Source organism: Somniosus microcephalus, chromosome 6 (genome assembly GCF_052327205.1).
Source record: "Somniosus microcephalus isolate GS21.2 chromosome 6, FLI_Smic_1.0, whole genome shotgun sequence".
NCBI lineage: Eukaryota > Metazoa > Chordata > Chondrichthyes > Squaliformes > Somniosidae > Somniosus > Somniosus microcephalus.
In genome coordinates this window covers 278,444,942-278,459,511 of record NC_140992.1, presented here as the reverse complement: position 1 = coordinate 278,459,511, position 14,570 = coordinate 278,444,942, and the positions used below count along the sequence as shown (strand labels likewise).

The 14,570-nt window shown below is 52.8% G+C and overlaps 1 protein-coding gene across 2 annotated transcripts in view; it reads left to right on the top strand.

The window, feature by feature from the left end:
• The window catches only part of kctd15b (potassium channel tetramerization domain containing 15b), a 77,377-nt gene that overhangs the window by 49,870 nt on the left and 12,937 nt on the right, over positions 1-14,570 (top strand). For both annotated transcript variants that reach the window (XM_085991899.1, XM_085991900.1), the window contains exon 4: positions 9,761-10,066. In XM_085991899.1, coding sequence (XP_085848025.1) covers positions 9,761-10,066 — 306 coding nt within the window. The remainder of the gene's footprint in view (positions 1-9,760; positions 10,067-14,570) is intronic.

The window sequence follows — 14,570 nt, the reverse complement described above, 5'->3', positions numbered from 1 at the left end:
ATCTATGTACATGTACACCAAGGTCCCTCTGACCCTCTGTACTTCCTAGGGTCCTACCACTCATTGTGTATTGCCTTGCCTTATTTGTCCGTCCAAAATGCATCACCTCGCACTTTTCAGGGTTGAATTCCATTTGCCACTTTTCCGCCCATCTGACCAACCCGTTTATATCGTCCTGTAGCCTGAGGCTTTCCTCCTCGCAATTTACCACCCCACCAATTTTCGTGTCATCTGCGAACTTACTGATCATACCTTTTACATTCTCATCCAAATCATTTATGTAGATCACAAACAACAAGGGACCCAGCACCGATCCCTGAGGTACCCCACTGGACACAGGCTTCCAGTCACAAAAGCATCCTTCGACCATCACCCTCTGCCTCCTGCCACTCAGCCAGTTTAGGATCCAACGCGCCAAGGCACCCTGGATCCCATGGGCTCTTACCTTCTTGACCAGTCTCCTATGCGGGACTTTGTCAAAAGCTTTACTGAAGTCCATGTAAACCACATCCACAGCATTTCCCTCATCCACCCCCCTAGTCACCCCCTCGAAAAATTCAATCAGATTTGTCAGACATGATTTACCCTTGACAAAGCCATGCTGACTATCCCCGATTAATCCTTGCCTCTCCAAGTGGAGACTAATTTTGTCCCTCAGAATTTTTTCCAATAATTTCCCTACCACAGATGTTAGGCTCACTGGCCTGTAATTCCCTGGTTTATCCCTGCTACCCTTCTTGTATAATGGTACTACATTAGCTGTTCTCCAGTCCTCTGGTACATCCCCTGTGGCCAGAGAGGTTCTGAAAATTTGTGTCAGAGCCCCTGCAATCTCCTCCTTTGCCTCCCACAGCAGCCTGGGATACATCTCGTCCGGGCCTGGGGATTTATCCACTTTTTGGCCTGCTAAAACCGCTAGCACCTCCTCCCTCTCGATGCTAATATGTTCAGAGAGAGAGTGGGTGAGAGAGAGACTGGGGAGAGAGTGAGAGAGAGAGTGAGAGAGAGAGAGACTGGGGAGAGAGAGAGAGAGAGACTGGGGAGAGAGAGACTGGGGAGAGAGAGACTGGGGAGAAAGAGAGAGACTGGGGAGAGAGAGAGAGAGAGACTGGGGAGAGAGAGAGAGACTGGGGAGAGAGAGAGAGACTGGGTAGAGAGGGAGCGAGAGACTGGGGAGAGAGAGAGAGAGAAAGAGACGGGAGAGAGAGAGAGAGACTGGGGAGAGAGAGAGAGACTGGGGAGAGAGAGAGAGAGAGACTGGGGAGAGAGAGACGGGAGAGAGAGAGAGACTGGGGAGAGAGAGACTGGGGAGAGAGAGACTGGGGAGAGAGAGACTGGGGGGAGAGAGACTGGGGAGAGAGAGAGAGACTGGGGAGAGAGAGAGAGACTGGGGGGAGAGAGACTGGGGAGAGAGAGAGAGACTGGGGGGAGAGAGACTGGGGGGAGAGAGACTGGAGAGAGAGAGACTGGGGAGAGAGAGACTGGGGGGAGAGAGACTGGGGAGAGAGAGAGAGAGAGAGACTGGGGGGAGAGAGGCTGGGGAGAGAGAGAGAGAGAGAGACTGGGGGGAGAGAGAGAGACTGGGGAGAGAGAGAGAGACTGGGGAGAGAGAGAGAGAGAGAGACTGGGGGGAGAGAGACTGGGGGGAGAGAGACTGGGGAGAGAGGGAGCGAGAGACTGGGGAGAGAGAGAGAGAGAAAGAGACGGGAGAGAGAGAGAGAGACTGGGGAGAGAGAGAGAGACTGGGGAGAGAGAGAGAGAGAGACTGGGGAGAGAGAGACGGGAGAGAGAGAGAGAGACTGGGGAGAGAGAGACTGGGGAGAGAGAGAGAGACTGGGGAGAGAGAGACTGGGGAGAGAGAGAGAGACTGGGGAGAGAGAGAGAGAGAGAGACTGGGGGGAGAGAGACTGGGGAGAGAGAGAGAGACTGGGGGGAGAGAGACTGGAGAGAGAGAGACTGGGGAGAGAGAGACTGGGGAGAGAGAGACTGGGGGGAGAGAGACTGGGGAGAGAGAGAGAGAGACTGGGGGGAGAGAGACTGGGGAGAGAGAGAGAGAGAGACTGGGGGGAGAGAGACTGGGGGGAGAGAGACTGGGGAGAGAGAGAGAGAGAGAGACTGGGGGGAGAGAGACGGGGAGAGAGACTGGGGAGAGAGAGACTGGGGGGAGAGAGACTGGGGAGAGAGAGAGAGACTGGGGGGAGAGAGAGAGACTGGGGAGAGAGAGAGAGAGAGAGACTGGGGGGAGAGAGACTGGGGGGAGAGAGACTGGGGAGAGAGAGAGAGAGAGAGACTGGGGGAGAGAGACGGGGGGAGAGAGACTGGGGAGAGAGAGACTGGGGCGAGAGAGACTGGGGAGAGAGAGACTGGGGAGAGAGAGACTGGGGGGAGAGAGACAGGGGGAGAGAGACTGGGGAGAGAGAGAGAGAGAGACTGGGGGGAGAGAGACTGGGGGGAGAGAGACTGGGGAGAGAGACTGGGGAGAGAGAGACTGGGGAGAGAGAGACTGGGGAGAGAGAGACTGGGGAGAGAGAGACTGGGGGGAGAGAGACTGGAGAGAGAGAGACTGGGGGTAGAGAGACTGGGGGTAGAGAGACTGGGGGGAGAGAGACTGGGGGGAGAGAGACTGGGGGGAGAGAGACTGGGGAGAGAGAGACTGGGGGGAGAGAGACTGGGGAGAGAGAGACTGGGGAGAGAGAGACTGGGGGGAGAGAGACTGGGGGGAGAGAGACTGGGGAGAGAGAGAGAGACTGGGGAGAGAGAGAGAGAGAGAGACTGGGGGGAGAGAGACTGGGGAGAGAGAGAGAGACTGGGGGGAGAGAGACTGGGGGGAGAGAGACTGGAGAGAGAGAGACTGGGGAGAGAGAGACTGGGGGGAGAGAGACTGGGGAGAGAGAGAGAGAGAGAGACTGGGGGGAGAGAGGCTGGGGAGAGAGAGAGAGAGAGAGACTGGGGGGAGAGAGAGAGACTGGGGAGAGAGAGAGAGACTGGGGAGAGAGAGAGAGAGAGAGACTGGGGGGAGAGAGACTGGGGGGAGAGAGACTGGGGAGAGAGGGAGCGAGAGACTGGGGAGAGAGAGAGAGAGAAAGAGACGGGAGAGAGAGAGAGAGACTGGGGAGAGAGAGAGAGACTGGGGAGAGAGAGAGAGAGAGACTGGGGAGAGAGAGACGGGAGAGAGAGAGAGAGACTGGGGAGAGAGAGACTGGGGAGAGAGAGAGAGACTGGGGAGAGAGAGACTGGGGAGAGAGAGAGACTGGGGAGAGAGACTGAGAGAGAGAGACTGGGGGAGAGAGACTGGGGAGGAGAGAGACTGGGGGGAGAGAGACTGGAGAGAGAGAGACTGGGGAGAGATGAGACTGGGGAGAGAGAGACTGGGGGGGAGAGAGACTGGGGAGAGAGAGAGAGAGAGAGAGACTGGGGGGAGAGAGAGACTGGGGAGAGAGAGAGAGAGAGACTGGGGGGAGAGAGACTGGGGGGAGAGAGACTGGGGAGAGAGAGAGAGAGAGACTGGGGAGAGAGAGACGGGGGAGAGAGACTGGGGAGAGAGAGACTGGGGGAGAGAGACTGGGGAGAGAGAGACTGGGGGAGAGAGACTGGGAGAGAGACTGGGGAGAGAGAGAGAGAGAGACTGGGGAGAGAGAGACTGGGGGGAGAGAGACTGGGGAGAGAGAGAGAGAGAGAGACTGGGGAGAGAGACTGGGGGAGAGAGACTGGGGAGAGAGACTGGGGAGAGAGAGACTGGGGAGAGAGAGACTGGGGGGAGAGAGACAGGGGGAGAGAGAGACTGGGGAGAGAGAGAGAGAGAGAGACTGGGGGAGAGAGACTGGGGAGAGAGAGACTGGGGAGAGAGACTGGGAGAGAGAGACTGGGGAGAGAGAGACTGGGGAGAGAGAGACTGGGGGGAGAGAGACTGGAGAGAGAGAGACTGGGAGAGAGAGAGACTGGGGGGAGAGAGACTGGGGGGAGAGAGATGGGGAGGAGAGACTGGGGAGAGAGAGACTGGGGAGAGAGAGACTGGGGAGAGAGAGACTGGGGGAGAGAGAGAGAGAGACTGGGGGAGAGAGAGACTGGGGGGAGAGAGACGGGGAGAGAGACTGGGGAGAGAGAGACTGGGGGGAGAGAGACTGGGGAGAGAGAGACTGGGGGAGAGAGAGACTGGGGGAGAGAGAGAGACTGGGGAGAGAGAGACTGGGGAGAGAGAGAGACTGGGGGAGAGAGAGAGAGAGACTGGGGAGAGAGAGACTGGGGGAGAGAGAGAGCTGGAGAGAGAGACTGGGAGAGAGAGAGACTGGGGAGAGAGAGACTGGGGAGAGAGAGAGACTGGGGAGAGAGAGACTGGGGAGAGAGAGACTGGGGAGAGAGAGACTGGGGAGAGAGAGACTGGGGAGGAGAGAGAGACTGGGAGAGAGAGAGACTGGGGAGAGAGAGACTGGGAGAGAGAGAGAGACTGGGAGAGAGAGAGAGACTGGGGGAGGAGAGAGAGACTGGGAGGAGAAGAGAGAGAGAGAGACTGGGGAGAGAGAGACTGGGGAGAGAGAGACTGGGGGAGAGAGGACTGGGAGAGAGGAGAGACTGGGGGAGAGAGAGACGGGGGGAGAGAGAGACTGCGGGAGAGCGAGAGAGACTGGGGAGAGAGAAGAGAGATAGAGACTGGGGAGAGAGAGACTGGGAGAGAGAGACTGGGGAGAGAGAGACTGGGGGAGAAGACCTGGGGAGAGACGAGAGAGACTGGGCGAGAGACGAGAGACTAGAGAGAGAGAGAGACTGGGGAGAGAGAGACTGGAGAGAGAGACTGGGGAGAGAGAGACTGGGGAGAGAGAGACGGGGGGAGAGAGACTGGGGAGAGAGAGAGAGACTGGGGAGAGAGAGACTGGGGAGAGAGAGACTGGGGGGAGAGAGACTGGGGAGAGAGAGACGGGGGAGAGAGACTGGGGGGGGAGAGAGAGACTGGGGGGAGAGAGAGAGAGAGAGACTGGGGAGAGAGAGACTGGGGAGAGAGAGACTGGGGAGAGAGAGACTGGGGAGAGAGAGACTGGGGGGAGAGAGATTGGGGAGAGAGAGACGGGGGGAGAGAGACTGGGGAGAGAGAGAGAGACTGGGGAGAGAGAGACTGGGGAGAGAGAGACTGGGGAGAGAGAGACTGGGGAGGGAGAGACTGGGGGGAGAGAGACTGGGGAGAGAGAGACTGGGGGCAGAGAGACTGGGGAGAGAGAGAGACTGGGGAGAGAGAGACTGGGGAGAGAGAGACTGGGGGGAGAGAGACTGGGGAGAGAGAGACTGGGGGCAGAGAGACTGGGGAGAGAGAGAGAGACTGGGGAGAGAGAGACTGGGGGGAGAGAGAGAGAGAGACTGGGGAGAGAGAGAGACTGGGGGGGGAGAGAGAGACTGGGCGGAGAGAGAGAGAGAGAGAGAGACTGGGGAGAGAGAGACTGGGGAGAGAGAGAGAGACTGGGGAGAGAGAGAGACTGGGGGGGGAGAGAGAGACTGGGGGGAGAGAGAGAGAGAGACTGGGGGGAGAGAGAGAGACGGGGGAGAGAGAGAGAGAGAGACTGGAGAGAGAGAGACTGGGGAGAGAGACTGGGTGGGGAGAGAGAGAGACTGGGGAGAGAGAGAGACTGGGGGGAGAGAGAGACTGGGGAGAGAGAGAGAGAGACTGGGGAGAGAGAGAGAGAGACTGGGGAGAGAGAGAGACTGGGGAGAGAGAGAGAGACTGGGGAGAGAGAGCGAGAGAGAGAGAGACTGGGGAGAGAGAGAGAGAGAGACTGGGGAGAGAGAGAGAGAGAGAGACTGGGGAGAGAGAGAGAGAGAGAGAGAGAGACTGGGGAGAGAGAGAGACTGGGGAGAGAGAGAGAGAGACTGGGGAGAGAGAGAGAGAGAGAGACTGGGGAGAGAGAGAGAGAGTGGGAGAGAGAGACTCACATATTCCTCAACTCTTGGGTCTAGTGTGGTGGATTATACAATCACTGACCTGGACCCATGCGATATCAACGCATTCACTGTCAGGCAGCAATCCCCCCTCTCAGACCATAACCAAATAAATGTGTACCTTAAACTTTCTGCCCAAACTACAGACACAAAAAAGGAACCCAGTAAGCTCCATAAAATAAACCAGACATACAGATGGGCCCCAGACGGTGGAGATAAATTCATCACAGCACTAAATTCACCTGATCTCACAAGTAAAATATCAAAATTTAAAGAAAATCTATATGAGATCACCAGAGATGGTGTAAACATGGCCATAGATGATATAAATATGATCTTCCATGAGGCAGCTGTAAAAGCCGACCTTGTGAAACAGAAGAGGAAACGTTACAAAAGACAAAATAAAAATGAGAAATGGTTTGACCACGAATGCAAAAATGCCAGAAAAGACCTGAGAAAAATATCAAACCAAAAGCATCGCCAACCAAACAATCCAGACCTACGTATTAGATACAATGAGACCCTCAAAAGATATAAACACACCATTAGGAAAAAAACACAAAATTATACCCACAAAATACTCGAAGAAATTGAAAACTCCATTAATCCAAATCAATTCTGGGATATGTGGAATAACCTGAGCACAACACAATTGCAAGCATTACCAATCCAAGATGGCGACATCTGGAGAACACATTTTGAAAACCTCTACAAAGACATCCCAATAAACGAAACAAACCCAAGTCAACATCATATCACAGAAAAACTCTACACATTAGAAGCAACAATTAAAGACAACCAAAACCCTCTAGACTCCCCAATCACATGGAAAGAACTAGCCACAAAAACAAAATCTCTCCACCTAAAGAAAGCCTGTGGTCCAGACAACATCAAAAATGAAATGCTCAAGTTCAGCAATATGGAGATGCAGGGTGCTGTACTCAAGTTATTCAACATCATATTACGTTCAGGCTGTTTTCCCGATATCTGGTGCCAAGGACTCATCTCTCCCATATATAAAAGTGGAAACAAATCAGACCCAAATAACTACCGCGGCATCTGTGTCAACAGTTGTCTAGGGAAGTTATTCTGCAGTATTCTAAATAGTAGATTACTGGATTTTCTTAACAAACATAATATCCTTAGAAAAAATCAAATAGGCTTTCTTCCAAAACACCGCACCACCGACCATATCTATACCCTTCACACTCTCATTGAAAAACATATACACCAAACAAAAAATGGGAAAATATTCGCTTGTTTCATTGACTTCAAGAAAGCCTTTGACTCTATCTGGCACGAAGGGCTCTATTATAAACTTCTTCAGTGTGGAATAGGGGGCAAAGTCTATGACCTTAGTAAATCGATGTATCTGAAAAATAAATGCGGTGTCAAAATTGGAGACAAACGCACCGGTTTCTTCACCCAGAGAAGAGGCGTCCGGCAGGGCTGCAATTTGAGCCCGACCCTGTTCAACATATACATAAATGAATTAGCAGACATGCTGGAGAAAAGCGAGTCACCGGGTCTCTGTCTCCTGGATGGAGAAGTGAAACCCCTGTTCTATGCGGACGACCTGGTTCTGCTGTCTCCCACAGAACAGGGATTACAGCAACAACTAGACCTACTCGACAAATACTGCCAAAATTGGGCCCTAACAGTAAATCTAAAGAAAACCAACATCATGATTTTTCAAAAAAGGCCCAGGTGTCAGGAAAACAAATACCAGTTTACTCTCAGTGATACCATCATAGGACACACCATGAGCTACACTTACCTTGGTCTAACCATTACAGCATCAGGGAGCTTCAGCATAGCAGTGAATGCACTAAAAGAAAAAGCCCGAAGAGCCCTATATGCAATAAAAAGAAAATTCTACAACGTCCAAATCCCAATCAAAATCTGGCTCAAAATATTTGACAGCATAATCCTGCCCATTGCGCTGTACGGTAGTGAAGTATGGGGCCCGCTCAATCACCATAGCTACACTAAATGGGAAAAACACACAATAGAAGCCCTACATGCAGAATTTTGCCGAAGCATTCTTCGCACACAAAGGAAAACACCAACAAATGCATGCAGAGCCGAACTAGGCAGATACCCACTGATAATAAACATCCACAAACGAGCACTAAACTTCCTAAATCACCTCAAATCTAGCCCCCCAGACACCCTTCATTTTAAAGCCTTCCAGACCCAAGAGCTAAACCCAGAAAAGAGTCCCCTGAGTCAGCTGCTACTGAAACTAAGTACTCCTACTCAGCCGGACCCTGACCAGTCCCAGACCAACACTGCCGTCCAAACACCAATCCGAGTGAACCAAATCATTAAACAATGCAAAGAAACCTACCTGGAACATTGGAACAATGTAACCAAAAGCCAAAGCAGATTAGAATGTTACCGGGCCCTAAAAAGAGAATATAAACTGGCAGACTATCTCTCGACCATCAGAGACACAAAACAGAGACAGACCCTCACCAGGTACAGACTAAGCGACCACCAACTGGCAATTGAAAAAGGAAGATACAAGAAATCCTGGCAGCCTAGAGAGAATAGATTATGTGATCAATGTCTGGCCGGCGAGGTTGAGACAGATGCATTTCCTCCTAAAATGCGAAAAATTCAACACAACAAGAAACATATTATTTGACAAGCTCAGCCAAACAACCCCAGATTTCAAAGAATTGGATGACCTGTCAAAATTAAGATTAGTCCTGGGAGAAGGAGACAGACCATACCTTGGTGCCAAATATGTAACAACATGTCACAACCTGAGGACTGTTTAAAATTAATACTGAATGTACCCAACGATGTTCAACGACTTTAAATTAATATTGTTTAAACTAATATTGTATGTACCCAACGAAGGTCAAAATTGTTTGACACCTACAGAATGTTGGAACACTGTACTTTTTGTTATGTAAGCTTTGGCAATATGGTTCCCTGTAAACTTTCATGCCAATAAAGCATTTGAATTGAATTGAATTGAATTGAATTGAGACTGGGGAGAGAGAGAGAGAGACTGGGGAGAGAGAGAGAGAGAGTGGGAGAGAGAGACTGGGGAGAGAGAGAGTGGGAGAGAGAGAGAGCCTTTTGCCTGTTCCGCCATTAAATTAGATCATGGCTGATCTGTATCCTAACTCCATCCACTCGCCTTGGTTCCACATCCCATCCCTTAATACCCTTACCCAACAAAATCTATTGATTGCAAATTTCCAATTGACCCCCAGCCTCCACAGCTCTTTGGGGGAGAAAGTTCCAGATTTCCACGACCCTTTGTGTGAAGAAGTGCTTCCTGACATCACCCCTGAACGGCCTGGCTCTAATTTTAAGGTTCTGCCCCCTTGTTCTGGACTCCCCACCAGGGGAAATAGTTTCTCTCTATCTCCCCTATCAGCACCTTTAATCATTTTAAACACCTCGATTAGATCACCCCTGAATCATCCATACTTGAGAACACAAGCCCAGTCTGGGCAACCTGTCCTCATAATTTAACCCTTTTAGCTCCGGTATCATTCTGGTGAAGCTGCGATTGATAGATTTTTGTTGGGTAAGGCTGTCAAGGGATAGGGAGCAAAGATGAGTAAATGGAGTTGAGGAACAGATCACCCATGATCTAATTGATAAGATTAGATGAAGCAGGGTGGGAGGAGGCTCGTGTGGAGCATAAACACCGGCACGGCCCAGTTGGGCCGAATGGCCAGTTTCTGTGCTGTACATGCTATGTAATTGAATGGCGGAACAGGCTCGAGGGGCTGAATGGCCTCCTCCTGTTCCTATCTGAGCAAGAAACACAGAAAGAAAAACAAGACATGAACTGAAATGACTCTTGTTGCAGGATTTCAGTTTGTTATATGAAGAAGCGAAGTATTACCAGCTACAGCCCATGGTGAGGGAACTGGAGAGGTGGAAACAGGAAAAGGAATATCGAAAGTGCTCGCAGCCCTGTGAGTGTCTGGTGCTGAGGGTGACCCCTGACCTGGGAGAGCGCATCAGTCTGAGCGGAGAGAAATCACTAATAGAGGATATTTTCCCCGAGACTGGGGACGTCATGTGCAACTCTGTAAATGCCGGGTGGAACCAGGATCCTACGCACGTCATACGATTTCCAATCAATGGATACTGCCGACTCAACTCAGTCCAGGTAAGACCTGGTCTCTGACCCTCGATCCCGGACTCTCGGTCTCTGACTCTCAATCCCGGACTCTCGGTCCCGGACTCTCGATCCCGGACTCTCGGTCCCGGACTCCCGGTCTCGGACTCCCGATCCCGGACTCCCGATCCCGGACTCCCGATCCCGGACTCTTGATCCCGAACTCTCAATCCCGGACTCTCGGTCTCTGACTCTCAATCCCGAACTCTCAGGGCTGGATTTTCTCAATGGAGGCGCGTTGGGGGCGGGACTGCTGGTTTTCGGGTTTCAGTCCCGCCCCCAGCGATGTCTGACCTACCCACGCTATTTTCCCTTGATTGGCCTTGCCTGCGGGCTTACCGGCCAATCAAGGGAAAGCCGGTGACGGAGAACATCAGCGTACGATGCTTCATCTGTCGAAATGTTTTTGGCAGATGAATTGTCAGCGTTTGACAGCTTTGAGAAGCTGTTAAACACCGACAATCTCTGTTCTAAGGTGAGCCCTTGCACACAGGCTCACCAAGACCTCTCTCCTCAGCAGAAAGCAGATGGGTGCTGCATCTGAGAATGCAGCAGCCATTTTGTCATCTTTGCCATTGAGATGAGGCACCTCCGGATCCTCAAATGTTGAAGCCTGCAGAAAGAAGTAAAGGTAAGGAAACTTTTTCCAACACTTTACACTCACCTCTCATACTTACCTATCCACCCTTGCACCCATCACTCACCTCTACAGCTGACATTTCGACCCCTCTCACCCCCGTAGACCCACTGCTCGCCTCGCTGACCCTGGTGAGGTTCGCGACCATCGGGAAGCCCACAATTGCAGGCGTAAAATGGGGTTAAGCCTCAAAACTGTCTGTTAACTAACTTAGCAGGCAGTTAATTGGCTGTAATCCCCTTCCCACCTTGAGGAGACGGGTCCCTGCGCGACTTGGGGACCCGCCACCCGGGAAGATGGCACAGAGGCGGGTTGGGAGCGGGGTCAGTACCCGCTCCCAGTTTCTGCCATTTTCCCGGCAGTCCCGCCTCCCCAGGGCTGGGAAAATTCCCGTCTCGGACTCTCGGTCTCGGACTCTCGGTCCCGGGCTCTCGGTCCCGGACTCTCGGTCTCGGACTCTCGGTCCTGGGCTCTCTGTCTCGGACTCTCGTTCTCGGACTCTCGGTCTCGGACTCTCGGTCCCGGACTCTCGGTCCCGGACTCTCGGTCTCGGACTCTCGGTCCCGGACTCTCGGTCTCGGACTCTCGGTCTCGGACTCTCGGTCCCGGACTCTCGGTCTCGGACTCTCGGTCCCGGACTCTCGGTCCCGGACTCTCGGTCCCGGACTCTCGGTCTCGGACTCTCGGTCTCGGACTATCGGTCTCGGACTCTCGGTCCCGGACTCTCGGTCCCGGACTCTCGGTCTCGGACTCTCGGTCTCGGACTCTCGGTCTCGGACTCTCGGTCCCGGGCTCTCGGTCTCGGACTCTCGGTCCCGGACTCTCGGTCTCGGACTCTCGGTCTCGGACTCTCGGTCTCGGACTCTCGGTCCCGGACTCTCGGTCTTGGACTCTCGGTCTTGGACTCGGTCTCGGACTCTCGGTCTCGGACTCTCGGTCCTGGACTCTCGGTCCCGGACTCTCGGTCTCGGACTCTCGGTCCCGGACTCTCGGTCCCGGACTCTCGGTCTCGGACTCTCGGTCCCGGACTCTCGGTCCCGGACTCTCGGTCTCGGACTCTCGGTCTCGGACTCTCGGTCTCGGACTCTCGGTCTCGGGCTCTCGGTCTCGGACTCTCGGTCTCAGACTCTCGGTCTCGGACTCTCGGTCTCGGACTCTCGATCCCAGACACTCGATCTCGGACTCACGGTCTCAGACTATTGGTCCCGGGCTCTCGGGTTTTCTTTTTGGTAATCTCAAACCTTACAAATGCTGGGGTTGGGCGGTTCTGTCTCTGCTCCAGCAACTTGCCGAGGCTGAGTGTGTGTGCGCGCACCTGAAGAATGGCCTCTTGAGAGAGGGACAAGAAGGCTGACAGCACTGGGCTTCATACAGTGATTGAAATGGGCAGAGTAGAATAATGATCAGGAAATATACAAGGTCTCTCAGTCAGAGATATCTGGGCACATACACAGGGCACTGTAACACCAGTGTGTCAGAGATACATACACTATAGTGACCAGAGCACTGTGACACCAGTCACTTTGGGATAGATTTTGTGCATTAGCTCCGTGAGCAGAGTTTCACACTTAGCGATTTTGGGTTCCGAGGTTGGCGCACCCACTTTTGTAAAACCTATCAGTGCTCCTGCGATCCCAGTACTCAAAGGAGGCACAGCACAATCGCACCGATTTCCCCTCCCAACACACCAACCCCACCCCCCACCCCAATATCCACTGGGAGCTCCGAATTTTCCCAGCCACTTCCTTTCACCGAGAAATTCTCTGGGAAGCCCGGTAACTCGACCAGGTGTGGCATCACGCTCTGCTGTGAGACGGATGGTTGTGTGTGTTTTTCACGCAGCGCTTGAAGTTGTTCCATTGGTGGGTTTGTATTGACTCCATCTGTTCCATCTTTGAACCATGTACCAAATGTTAAGCAGATGTCGAACAGCTCTGAGAGGAAACGGGAGTTTGCCAAACTAAATACCACTTAATGGTGCCCTCCAGCTCTTGAGTGCACACAGATCCCTTGATGTGAATGTATAGAATGTACAACTACCATCGTGTAAATCCGACACTGTATGAATCAGGAGCCCCTTCATTACCAATTCACTGATCAGTGGAAATGATCACTTTAGTATTTACCCTCTCAATCCTTTCCTTAACTTTCCTCTTAACATTCTCTGCACAAAGGACACAGCCCTGGTTTTAAGTCTCTCATACTAACTCCACCCTCCCATCCCTGGTACCCACTCAGTGAATCTTCACTGCAGCTTTTCCATGGTTCCAATGTCCTTTGTATAATGGGGTGACTCACCACAGCACAGTGCGATGGATCACCCTGCTTGCTTTTATATTCAGTGCCCCTGCCTATAAAACCCAGAACTGGGATTACAGCCTAAACTGCCCCGAATTTGGCATTAACTATATTAAATTGGCATTCTTATTCCAGGGGGTGGATGGTGTGAGAAATATCAACATGTCACACTGGTGCAATACAGGGCGTTGTGAAGTTGGGCAGAGAATAATTATTCAGCAGTGTAGAGGGAGCTTTACTCTGTATCTAACCCGTGCTGTACCTGCCCTGGGAGTGTTTGATGGGACAGTGTAGAGGGAGCTTTACTCTGTATCTAACCCGTGCTGTACCTGCTCTGGGAGTGTTTGATGGGACAGTGTAGAGGGAGCTTTACTCTGTATCTAACCCGTGCTGTACCTGCCCTGGGAGTGTTTGATGGGCCAGTGTAGAGGGAGCTTTACTCTGTATCTAACCCATGCTGTACCTGCCCTGGGAGTGTTTGATGGGACAGTGTAGAGGGAGCTTTACTCTGTATCTAACCCGTGCTGTACCTGCCCTGGGAGTGTTTGATGGGACAGTGTAGAGGGAGCTTTACTCTGTATCTAACCCGTGCTGTACCTGCCCTGGGAGTGTTTGATGGGACAGTGTAGAGGGAGCTTTACTCTGTATCTAACCCGTGCTGTACCTCCCCTGGGAGTGTTTGATGGGACAGTGTAGAGGGAGCTTTACTCTGTATCTAACCCGTGCTGTACCTGCCCTGGGAGTGTTTGATGGGACAGTGTAGAGGGAGCTTTACTCTGTATCTAACCCGTGCTGTACCTGCCCTGGGAGTGTTTGATGGGACAGTGTAGAGGGAGCTTTACTCTGTATCTAACCTGTGCTGTACCTGCCCTGGGAGTGTTTGATGGGTGATGCGCTATCAATAACTCAAAAGACTGAGATTAAGCGAGTAATTAACAGGCTTTTATTAACAAGAGAATGAAGGTGTGCCTCGAGTGGTCGACCGGTCCAGAATACAGAGGGACTGTGGAGCAGTCACCTTTATACCTGGACTCGTGGGTGGAGTCAGCCGAGACATGTACAGGCATGTACACAGTGGAATACAAACAGTGGTTTACCACATTCACCCCTTGTTTAAAAATGAGTCCGGCGGGGTGAAGTGAATTAAAAGTTAGTGTATTGGAGTCTCTCCGGAGGTCTTGTCTGCCGCTGTGATCAACGTGGCGACGGCAGAGGTAGTGAAGCTTCCGGCGTCGAGTCCCGCGTAGGCTGGGGCACTGGTGTGTAGTCCTCGTAGGTGTCGAGCGGGTCGCAGGGCCCAGGCCCGCCGTCTGCTGGGGCTGGATATCGGGTCGTGGGGGGGGGTGGTAGTGGGTAGTGGGTTACTGCGGCCCCCGAGGGTGCGAGGTCTCGTATGGAGACTGTGTCCTCCCGCCCGTCCGGGTACGCAATGTAAGCATACTGGGGGTTGGCGTGGAGGAGGTCGACCCTTTCGACCAGGGGGTCCGTTTTATGGGTCCTCACGTGTCTTCTCAGTAGGACCGGCCCTGGGGACGTCAGCCATGGCGGTAGCGATGTCCC